This window comes from Pongo abelii, chromosome 20 (assembly GCF_028885655.2).
Source record: "Pongo abelii isolate AG06213 chromosome 20, NHGRI_mPonAbe1-v2.0_pri, whole genome shotgun sequence".
In the NCBI taxonomy this organism is placed as follows: Eukaryota; Metazoa; Chordata; class Mammalia; order Primates; family Hominidae; genus Pongo; species Pongo abelii.
In genome coordinates, this window is record NC_072005.2 from 4,320,105 (window position 1) to 4,332,180 (window position 12,076).

At 48.1% G+C, this 12,076-nt stretch overlaps 1 protein-coding gene across 2 annotated transcripts in view; it reads left to right on the forward strand.

Annotated features, from left to right (window-relative positions):
* The window catches only part of CHAF1A (chromatin assembly factor 1 subunit A), a 40,408-nt gene that overhangs the window by 4,885 nt on the left and 23,447 nt on the right, over window positions 1–12,076 (forward strand). For both annotated transcript variants that reach the window (XM_024236845.3, XM_063719282.1), the window contains 2 exons: window positions 1,456–2,309; window positions 10,606–10,662. In XM_024236845.3, coding sequence (XP_024092613.3) covers window positions 1,456–2,309; window positions 10,606–10,662 — 911 coding nt within the window. The remainder of the gene's footprint in view (window positions 1–1,455; window positions 2,310–10,605; window positions 10,663–12,076) is intronic.

A 12,076-nucleotide genomic window follows, 5' to 3' on the forward strand; every position in this document is an offset into this window, starting at 1 on the left:
AGGAAAAACAAAAAACAAAAAACAAAACCCTGTCCACAAATGTGTCTGTGTATTTTCTACTTGAGAACCAGATGCAGTTATTATCAAATGAGATTTTCACCCATTATAAATAAATTTGGAATATGAACTGCATCTGAAATAAATATCTCTTGAAATTCTGGCGATGGCTCTGCTAAAAGGCTTGTCAGAATTTTTTTTTTTTTTTTTTTAATTAGGATGTTGAAGCGGGGCATGGTGACTCACACCTGTAATCCTAGCACCTTGGGAGGTGGAGGCGGGCAGATCATCTGAGGTCAGGAGTTTGATACCAGCCTGGCCAACATGGCGAAACCCCGTCTCTACTAAAAATACAAAAATTAGCTGGGTGTAGTGGTGCGTGCCTGTAATCCCAGCTACTTGAGAAGCTGAGGCAGGAGAATAGCTTGAACCCAGGAGGTGGAGGTTGCAGTGAGCTGAGATGGCGCCATTGCACTCCAACGTGGGTGACGAGCAAAACTGTCTCCAAAAGAAAAAAAAAAAGTAAAATTAGGATGTTAGAAAAGGATAGAATGAACAGATAGCACCCCCCCCCCCCACCCCTTCTGTTTTTTAGTCAAGGTCTGTTTTACCCAGGCTGTGGTGTAGTTGCACCATCATAGCTCACTGCAGCCTCTACCTCCTGGGCTCAAGCGATCCTCCTGCCTGAGCCTCCCAAAGTGCTGGGATTATAGACGTGAGTCAGTGTACCTGGCTTCAGATAGCCCCCGCCCCGTCTTTTTTTTTTTTTTTTTTTTTCTTTTGAGAGTTTCGCTCAGGTCGCCCAGGCTGGAGTGCAGTGACGCGATCTCGGCTTACTGCAGGCTCCGCCCCCTGGGTTCACACCATTCTCCTGCCTCAGTCTCCCGAGTAGCTGGGAATACAGGCGCCCGCCACCTCGCCCAGCTAATTTTTTGTACTTTTAGTGAGACGGTGTTTCACCCTGTTAGCCAGGATGGTCTGGATCTCCTGACCTTGTGATCCGCCCGCCTTGGCCTCCCGCACCTGGCTTTTTTTTTTTTTTTTTTTGAGAGGGAGTCTGTCTCTGTCACCCAGGCTACAGTGCAGTGTCGGGATCTCAGCTCACTGCAACCTCTGCCTCCCGGGTTCAAGCGCTTCTCCTGCCTCAGCCTCCTGAGTAGCTGGGATTACAGGCGCATGCCACCATGGCCTGGCTAATTTTTGTAGTTTTAGAAGAGATGGGGTTTCACCGTTTTGGTCTGGCTGGTCTCAAACTCCTGACCTTGTGATCTGCCTGCCTTGGCCTCCCCAAAGTGCTGGGATTACAGGCGTGAGCCACCGCACCTGGCCCAGATAGTCTGTTTTTAAACTTTAAAATTATCCCCCACCCCCGTGTCCCAACAAGTCAGTAATTTTCAAGCTCATGAGTGGTTGTAACTTTAAACGTTCACTAAAGATGGCTTTCTGTCTTTGTTTCAGCCCGTCTGCCATTTAAGCGCCTGAATCTTGTCCCAAAGGGGAAAGCCGATGACATGTCAGACGATCAGGGTACTTCTGTGCAAAGTAAAAGCCCCGATTTAGAGGCCTCTTTGGACACCTTGGAAAACAACTGTCATATGGGTTCTGACATAGACTTTAGACCGAAACTTGTCAATGGGAAGGGTCCCTTAGATAACTTTTTAAGAAATAGAATCGAAACCAGTATTGGCCAGAGCACAGTCATCATTGATTTGACAGAGGACTCGAATGAGCAGCCAGACAGTCTTGTGGACCACAATAAACTAAATTCTGAAGCTTCTCCCTCCAGGGAGGCAGTAAATGGCGAGCAAGAAGACACTGGGGATCAGCAGGGGTTGTTGAAGGCCATTCAGAACGACAAGTTGGCATTTCCTGGAGAGACCCTTTCAGACATTCCTTGCAAAACAGAGGAGGAGGGTGTTGGCCATGGTGCAGGGAGGAGAGGTGACTCCCAGGAATGTTCGCCACGGAGCTGCCCGGAGCTGACGAGTGGCCCGAGAATGTGCCCCAGAAAGGAGCAGGACAGTTGGAGTGAAGCTGGGGGCATCCTGTTCAGAGGGAAGGTGCCCATGGTGGTCTTGCAGGACATCTTGGCTGTGAGACCACCCCAAATCAAGTCCCCTCCAGCCACACCCCAAGGCAAGAACATGACCCCTGAGAGCGAGGTGCTGGAATCTTGCCCCGAAGAAGACTCTGTACTCAGCCATTCGTCGCTGAGCTCTCCCTCTTCCACCAGCTCGCCCGAGGGGCCACCTGCTCCCCCAAAGCAGCACAGCAGTACCAGTCCCTTCCCCACTTCCACGCGCTTCCGCAGAGTGAGTACCTCCCATGGAGTCCCTGCACATCAGTGCTCACGGATCTCAGAGTGCTATCAGTCTCCACCGGGTCACCCAGGTGGTTTGTGGCAGAGTGAGCAGGGCCACAGGCTGGGTCCTGGGACTCGACACGGAGTTCTTCCTGGTATCAAAACTCACAGTGTTCAGTTCTGCATTCGTTGTGATGCGCCTGGGACTTAATTCATCAACAGTGTACCTGGTGTACTGTGTGGATAATACCCTGCTGTTTTGCCTTCGTTGTTCACATCTAATCAGTGATAGCTTAGCCGTTTAAAGGAATTAGGATCTGAGCTGGCGCTGTAACCCCTCATTTCAGATTCCACGTCCAGCTTTCTCTGTGCCCTTCCTGTCCAAGCATAGAACTGTAGGGGCAGGGCTGCAGAGGCACTGAGCACCGAAGTGGCAGTGAGACGGCAGGAAGCATGACTTGGGGAATTCTGTAGGGTCAGCACAGCCACCCATCTTAAAAACCTTACCTGGGGCCAGGCACAGTGGCTCATGCCTGTCATCTCAGCACTTGAGAGGCCGAGGTGGGAGGATTGCTTGAAGATCACTTCAAAACCAACCTGGGCAACATAGACACCATCTCTATGAAAAAAAAAATTATTTTTATTTTTATTTTTTTTTGACAGAGTCACTGTCACCCAGGCTGGAGTTCAGTGGCATGATCTCGGCTCACTGCATCCTCCACCTCCCAGGTTCAAGCGATTCTCCTGCCTCAGCATCCCTAATAGCTGGGATTACAGGTGCACACCACCACACTTGGCTAATTTTTATATTTTTAGTAGAGACAGGGTTTCACTATCTTGGCCAGGCTGGTCTTGAATTCCTGACCTCAAGTGATCTGCCCGTCTTGGCCTCCCAAAGTGCTGGAATTACAGGCGTGAGCCACTGCACCCAGCCCTGCAAAAAAATTTTTTGAAGTTATCCGGGCATGGTGGCACATGCCTATAGTCCCAGTCACCTGGGAAGCTGAGGCAGGAGGATCACTTGAGCTGAGGAGCTGGGAGGCTGCAGCGAGCTGTGATCACACCGCCGCGCTCCAGCCTGGGTGACAGAGCAAGACCCCATCTGGAACCATTTTTAAGGACCCCATGAGGGGGACTTCTGCATGGTCTGTCTCTGTTACTGGTTTTTTTATTAGCACAATGGTGTCCTTAAGGTCTTAGGGACCAAACTGATAAAATCACGAGTCCCACGGTGTGTTTAGTGGTGTCTTTTTTGATTTTATAATTTTTTACTTTTTATCTTAAGTATGTAGAACCAGAAGAAACAGTCCCTTTTTATGTTTTTGGTTTTGTAGCACTTTTGTTTGTTCATGCTGGGTCTTTATATGAGAGTAGATCCTGAGATAGGTCATTTAATCTGTACCTGTAAGCAGGTACAGTAGACCACCTGGACCATAAACCACCAACCTTGTTCGCTTTCGGGATTTTGAGCTCTAAGGAATCATTTATTTATTTATTTATTTTTGAGACAGAGTCTTGCTCTGTCACCCAGGCTGGAGTGCAGTGGCGCCATCTCAGCTCACTGCAACCTCCGCCTCCTCGGTTCAAGCAATTCTCCTGCCTCACCCTCTCAAGTAGCTAGGATTAGAGGCACCCGCCACCATGCCCAGCTAATTTTTGTATTTTTAGTAGAGACGGGGTTTTGCCATGATGGTCAGGCTGGTCTCAAACTCCTGACCTCAGGTGATCCACCTGCCTTGGCCTCCCAAGTTGCTGGGATTACAGGTGTGAGCCATCGTGCTTGGCCAAGACCATTTATTTTTCGAATGACTTCATTTCTTGTCTTTCACCTGAGAAGATGCAAAAGAAAAAAATGGCTTCCTCTTTAGGTTTATGAAATGTTGTAAAAATGGAGCAAATCTTTTTTTTTTTTTTTTTTTGAGACATGGTCTCACCCTGTCGCCCAGGCTGGAGTGCAGTGGCATAGTCTCAGCCTACTGCAACCTCCACCTTTTGGGTTCAAGTGATTTTCCTGCCTCAGCCTCTGAGTAGCTGGGATTACAGGTGTCCACCACCACTCCTGGCTAATTTTTGTATTTTTTCAGTAGAGACGGGTTTCACCATGTTGGCCAGGCTGGTCTCAAACTTCTGACCTCAGGTGATCCTCTCACCTCGGCCTCCCAAAGTGCTGGGATTACAGGCATGAGCCACCACCCCAGTCTTCTACTTTTTTTTTTTTTCATATGTGCTGGTTTGTTATATAGGTAAACTCTTGTCGTGGGGGTTTGTTGTACAGATTATTTTATCACTCAGGTACTAAGCCTAGTACCCTCTTCTAAGTTACTAAATGTGCCAGACTGGCATGTTTTTCAGCTTCTACCTAAGCCACCACTCAGTCTCCCAAAATCAGAGTTGAAGTCTCTCCCCTTTGGCCATCCTGTAGTGTACATTCGATCACTTGAATTTCTTCCAGGCTGCTGCCGCTTTGCAAAATTTTGTCCTGTGATGTGAGCCATTTAGCAAGAACAGGACACATGGCTGGGCGCGGTGGCTAGACACATGGCTGGGCGCGGTGGCTCACACCTGTAATCCCAGCACTTTGGGACGCTGAGGCGGGTGGATCACCTAAGGTCGAGAGTTCAAGACCAGGCTGACCATCATGGAGAAACCCCGTCTCTACTAAAAATACAAAAAATTAGCTGGGTGTGGTGGTGCACGCCTGTAATCCCAGCTACTCCAGAGGCTGAGGCGGGAGAATCGCTTGAACCCTGGAGGCAGAGGTTGCGGTGACCTGAGATCGTGCCATTGCACTCCAGCCTGTGTAACAAGAACAAAACTCCGTCTCAAAAAAAAAAAAAGAACAGGACACAAGTACATGTTTCCATTAAGTTTGTTTCCATGTCCACAGCTTAGTCTGCAAACTGGGAAGTCCCCTCGTTGGGCATCAGGGTGACACAATCCTGCCCGCTTTCTAAAACAACTGAGCACATGAACCCAGTGTGCAACATTTAGGAAACCCTGCATTTAGGATGCTAGATCTTGTTCTGAACACAGGCTCGAGGTTTTGGGATGCACTCGAAGGCAATATTATCCCAACTTTTCAGATAATTTACAAGTGGTAAAGGCTTCAGGCTGGCCCAGAGCCTATGGCAGAAAGCGGCCACAACCACCCCCAGAGGGCCTGTCAGTCACCGAAGCTATGAGGGAAGCGATTATCCGGGAGGCCTCCGCATGCCCTGATGGCAGGGCTCCCTGAGATCCCAGCTGGGAGAGACTCCATCCCCAACCCCTACTTTATCTCCAAACCTTTAAGGAGTCCTTCATTTCTGGTTTGGTTGGTTTGCTTGCTTCATAGTTGGTACCTAACTCTTTTTTATTTTTTATTTTTTTTGAAGCGGAATCTCACTCTGTTGCCCAGGTTGGAGTGCAATGGCGTGATCTTGGCTCTTGCAACCTCTGCCTCCTGGGTTCAAGCAATTCTCCTGTCTCAACCTCCCGAGTAGCTGGGATTACAGGCACGCGCCACCAAGCCCAGCTAATTTTTGTATTTTTAGTGGAGATGGGGTTTCACCATGTTGGACAGGCTGGTCTCGAACTCCTGACCTCGTGATCCACCCGCCTCGGCCTCTCAAAGTGCTGGGATTACAGGTGTGAGCCACCGCGCCTGACCAATTGGTACCTAACTCTTAACACCTTTCCTTGCCGTGAGGTCTGAGCCACCCCCTGCCCACAACCCCTGTTCCTCTAGGGAATACACTGTTTTTTGCACTTTACCTCCCTACCAGCAGCTCTTTCCAGATTGCAGGGGCGAGCTGGTGGGAAGCTTGCAGATTGTTTTGCACTGCCGTGTAATCTGTGTGCTTGTCACTGGGGTCTGTTCTTCTTGAGTTGGTACAGTGAAATCTGCATTGAGAGTCCCAGGGCAGTCATTGCCACTGTACTTTGTGGGCTGGCTTGCCTTCTTTATTTTTTCTTCTTTAAAATAAAAGAAAATGGGAGTTTGTTCCGATACAGATCCTGCTGTCCCTTTGCGGGGAGCTTCATGGCGTGTTTTTGTTTGTTTTGGTTTTTGTTGTTGTTTTAGTACTGCAGGATCTGGAGAATCTCACTTTGGAAAAACAATGATTTAGAAAGATCCCCCTTTAGATACTCCCAGGGTCCTTTGAATAGCTGAAGTGTTCCTTTTTAGTATTAGAGTTTTCTACCATGTGGGAAAGAACCATTTCTGAAGTTTGCAATCAGACTTGTAATTTAGCCTCTTCTGTTAGTGATCGAGATGATTATTCCACAAATGATCATGTTGGTGCAGTTGTGTTACTGGAATCTTTGGCTTGCTTCTGTGCCCAGATGCTGGAACTTCTTTCCATATACTTGAAATTACATTTGTAATAAATTCTCCATGTTTAAAAGAAATACTGGTCTGGGTGCGGTGGCTCATCATGCCTGTAATCCCAGCACTTTGGGAAGCCGAGGTGAGAGGATTGCTTGAGCCTAGGAGTTCGAAACCAGCTTGACCAACATGGTGAAACTCCGTCTGTACAAAAAATACAAAAATTAGTGGGGCATGGGGGTGCACACCTGCAGTCCCAGCTCCTTGGGAGGCTGAGGTGGAAGGATCACTTGAGCCAAGGAGGCAGAGTTTGCGGTGAGTCATGATTGCCCCACTGCGCTCCAGCCTGGGCAACAGCCAGACCCTGTCTCAAAAAAAAAAAAAAAAAAAAAGGAAAAAGAATGGAAACCTTGAAGCCCTCTGTTCTCCCAGGAGGTTGCCATTATCATCATCATCATCACCTTGTGTTTTTCTGTGTCCTGCATATCCAGAGAGATCTCTAGGAAACACCCAGTATCATTTTGTTTCCTTGTGTAGGACATATACTGTAAATATCTGTCTTTGTTACTCAAGGGTGTCTTAGATGTTTTTTATACTGGGATGGAAAGATGGAGCTCTTTTTAACTGGTGCGTGATAGCCCATGGTGTGGACATGCTGTATGTTACGGAGCCGTCTTCTCAGTTCTGCTGTTTCTGTGCTTGGTTTTCACAAAATGATTGTTTCCTTGAGCTTCCTTCTACAAGTGGCCTTGGGCTGTTAAGGAGAACGAGCTCTTGGTAGCTGAAGGCAATGTGTGTTCTTATTTTCCCAGCTTGCACTGTCTCATGCTTGGGCCAATTGGAGGTTTCTCTTCCCCCCTGCCTCCGCTCCCCTGCTGTTAGGTTTTAGCCGCTTATCTGGTCTGGGCTTAGAAATTAGATACCCTTTAGTATAAAATCAGAGTCCGTAGGCTCTGAGAGGATAATCTGAGAAACGGTGCAGGAATTTTCATGCCCACACATAGTGAGCTCTGTCGCGACTCCTTGGGATTGTCGGTTTTTGTGTTTTGGCTTCCTTCTGGAATCCTGGATCACGTTTTTGGCAGTTGAGGGTGCTGTCTGACCGGGCTCCAGCTGGGTAGAATGTGGGAGCGCTGCATAGAATTTTGAGAGTGAGATCTAGAAACACTTGGGTCAAATTTCAAGAAGATAAAGTTCTGTCAGACTTCAAGGTCCATCTGAGTGTTTGGCAAAGCAAAAAAGATAGCAGTTTTAAATTAAGCAGTAATTGCTCTTTTTTGGTTGTTGGATATTACTGAGCGGGCTCTTGCCAGTCACATCAAGTCTATTATCCCTGGACTCACAGCAGAGGAGGGGAGCATTGTAAGAGGTAGGAGATTCTGCAGCTGAGCTTCAGGTATGGGCAAGACTAAGGAACTGAGTTCCCCACCACCCCAAGACCACATTCCATATTATAATCTCTGAACACAAAGGGCAGCCCTGGAGAGCTGCGGCTCCCATATTCTGCAGTTAAATCCCTCAGTGGGGGTGAGGCACACAGCCTTGGCAGGCAGAGTGGATGCTGGAGAGACAGATGCTTTTTCTGCAGCATTTGGTGAGGCTGCCTCGGGCTGGCATTTCTGTTGCCACGTTCTCAGCAAAGACTGAACACCCTAGCCTGATCTCGGTGGTGAAAGAGCTCCCGCCAACACAGGCAGCCTTCTCACAATGGCTCGGCCTTTCCCTAAAGAAAGGTTTAGTCCAGAAAGGACTCAGTGGGACCCAGGTGGAAAGGCTGTCTTGAGCTCATTCATCTGAAGTTTTTATTCTGTGAGAGGTCCTAGTCAGGGGTTCAGCTTTCCCAGATAAATCACTGTTGGCCGGGCGCAGTGGCTCACGCCTTTAATCCCAGCACTTTGGGAGGCCGAGGCAGGCGGATCACAAGGTCAGGAGATCGAGACCATCCTGGCTAACACGGTGAAATCCTATCTCTACTAAAAATACAAAAAAATTAGCCAGGCATGGTGGTGGGCACCTATAGTCCCAGCTACTGGGCAGACTGAGGCAGGAGAATCGCTTGAACCCGGGAGGCGGAGCTTACAGTGAGCCAAGATGGCGCCACTGCACTCCAGCCTGGGCGACAGAGCGAGACTCCGTCTCAAAAGAAAAAAAGAAATCACTTACATAATTTTGTTGACCCATCAGACCATTGCCAGGAAAATGGGCCTTTGGTTTTTCAGTTCAACTTCAGTCTTACACTGCAAGTCTGCAATGAACGCGGAGAATTATTTCTTCCCACTCTTAAGCCTCTCTTCCCATTGCTCTTCACTTCTACTAGTTTGGTTTTCAGGATTCCCTGCCCTGGTGGGAGATAGCTTAGGCCAAAGTCCAGACTCCCTGTTCGTCTTCCTCCCTGGGACCATTTAGGTGGATGGTGAGTCACACCATGGATCCTATTGGTAATTCCTAGTAGCTCGTGCTCAGTTTGAAGGTAGGTGATAGAAAATATTGTGCCCTAGAATGTAGAAGTCCTAGACAACCCCAGCAAGTTTCCCTTTTGTCTTAAGCTTTCACTCCACATTCTAAAAAGCAGAGTTGGCTGGGCGCGGTGGCTCACGCCTGTAATCCTAGCACTTTGGGAGGCCAAGGCGGTGGATCACCTGAGGTCAGGAGTTCGAGACCAGCCTGGCCAACATGGTGAAACCCCCGTCTCTACTAAAAATACAAGAATTAGCCAGGTGTGGTGGCACACGCCTATAATCCCAGCTACTCAAGAAGCTGAGGCAGGAGAATTGCTTGAACTTGGGAGGTGGAGGTTGCAGTTAGCCGAGATCGTGGCACTCACTGCACTCCAGCCTCTGTGACAGGAGTGAGACTCCATCTCAAAAATAAAATTAAAATAAAAAGCAGAGTTGAGCTAGACAGAATGTAAATTAGTGGTGCACAGGAAACCAGCCTGGAGACATGTTTTATTTGATTAATTTAGTATCTTTTTATTTTTTTTTTTTTAAGACAGTCTCACTCTGTCACCCAGGTTGGACAGCTCAGTGCAACCTCAACCTCCCGGGCTCAAATGATCCTCCCACCCCAGACTCCTGAGTAGCTAGGACTACAGATGTGCACCACAACACCCGACTAATTTAAAGCTTTTTTTAGAGACAGGGTCTTGCTTTATTGCCCAGGCTGCTCTTGAACTCCTGGGCTCAAGTGATCCTCCCGCCTTGACCTCCCAAAGTGCTGGGATTACAGGCATGAGCCACTGTGCCCATCTGTGTCCATTTTTAAACACCTAAAAAAATTCACATGAAATTCCTAATAGCTACTCTTGGAGAAATTGGAAGGATCAGCAAACAGGGATCTATATTCCTGTAAGAGCTCCATCCCCTTTGGACAGGCAGGTCCTCTCTCATTTGCTACAAATCCATCCTCTCCCTGTCACCCAGGCCAGCTGTCACTTTTTTTTTTTTTTTTTTTTTTTAAGACAGAGTCTCACCCTGTTGCCCAGGCAGGAGTATGGTGGCGCGATCTCGGCTCACTGCAACCTCCTTCTCCTGGGTTCAAGCGATTCTTCTGCCTCAGCTTCCTGAGTAGGTGGGATTACAGGCACCCGCCACCACACCTGGCTAATTTTTGTATTTTTAGTAGAGATGGGGTTTTGCCACGTTGGCCAGGCTGGTCTCGAACTCCTGACCTCAGGTGATCCGCCTGCCTCAGCCTCCCAAAGTGCTGGGATTACAGGTGTGAGCCACCGCGCCCAGCCTTGTCCGTTGCCTTTATTTCTGAGCTTGCCTTGTTTTTCTTGTGCATGGCGTGCTTCACCCATTTCTTTATCTGCCTCCATCGTCTCCCTTGTTATCTAATCCCAGATACACACATGTGTGCACACTTACTGGAGTTTGTGACCCTACTATGACATTTTGGTTCTGTTGGTGGAAAAACTGATCACCTGGAAAGGTTTCTCTTTTTCTCGAAGCAATTGAAATAACCCATGTTTAAAGATAAACGTCTTCTGTTTCAGATAACTAAGAAATTCGTCAAAGGCTCTACAGAGAAGAACAAGCTCAGACTGCAAAGAGTAAGACATTTTCCCTGAAATAGAAAATTAACCTGCTGTGCTTTTTGCATTAAATAGTAAGCAAAGCCCTTTGGAGTTCCTTTGGTCTAGTTTTTACATTTTCCCCAGCCTTCTCTGACCATCATTTTGATTCCTGCTTCATTTTAAGTACTTGGCTTCATGGTTTGTAGATTGTATCATTTTTTGCTTTGCTGAGTGAGTCCTAAGGTTTTGTGTGTGGCCTTTTCTAAGCTTTTGTTAATAGTACTAGCACTGTCTTAATGGTTCAGCATCCCATCGTAGCTTCAAATTACCTTCCAAAAACCCAGTCCATTTCCTTGTAGTCCTGTCTCTTTTTTTTTTTTTTTTTTTTTGAGATGGAGTCTCGCTCTGTCACCCAGGCTGGGGTGCAGTGGTGTGATCTCGGCTCACTGCAAGCTCTGCCTCCCGGGTTCACGCCATTCTCCTGGCTCAGCCTCCCCAGTAGTTGGGACTACAGGCACCCACCACAACGCCTGGCTAATTTTTTGTATTTTTAGTAGAGACGGGGTTTCACCATGTTAGCCAGGATGGTCTCGATCTCCTGACCTCATGATCCGCCCGCCTCGGTCTCCCAAAGTGCTGGGATTACAGGTGTGAGCCGCCGCACCTGGCCAGTCCTGTCTCTTTCACTTATTCCTAAGTGCTGTAACATCTGAATAGACTCTACACTCGATGGGTGACTATCCTTTAGTGACTCTCTGCTTAGTCTCCTATTCTGTGGGGGACATCACCACATTTTCCACACAGCAATGCAGGGGGCTTTTGTTCTGTTTTGTCTTTGAGGTGGAGTCTTGCTCTGTCACCAGACTGGAGTGCAGTGGCACGATCTCGGCTCACTGCAACCTCTGTCTCCCGGGTTCAAGCAGTTCTTCTGCCTCAGCCTCCCGAGTAGCTGGGACTACAGGCACATGCCGCCATGCCCAGCTAATTTATTTTTATTTTTATTTTTATTTTTTGTATTTTAGTAGAGATTGGGTTCACCATGTTGCCCAGGCTGGTCTCAAACTCCTGAGCTCAGGCAGTCCGCCCGTCTCAGCCTCCCAAAGTGCTAGGATTACAGGCCTGAGCCACTATGCCTGGCCGCAGGGGGCTTTTTACTTATTGCTTAAAGGTTAGAGAAATTGAACATCCTGTCATACCGAAACAAACCAAAACTCCAGGGAAGACCTCTGGGCTTTGCCTATGCAGTGCCAGCTCACAGGAGGGGCCTGGTGACCATGGGCTCTGCATTTACTGAGTGTTTCCTGAGCTCCCTGATGTTCACTGGGCGTTTCCTGAGCTTCCTGACGGCCACACTGAGTTTTTGTGGGTCAGATTTGGGGTTGATTTTTATTTTATTACTTTTTTTTTTAAATTGAGACGGAGTCTGTGTTGCCCATGCTGGAGTGTAGTG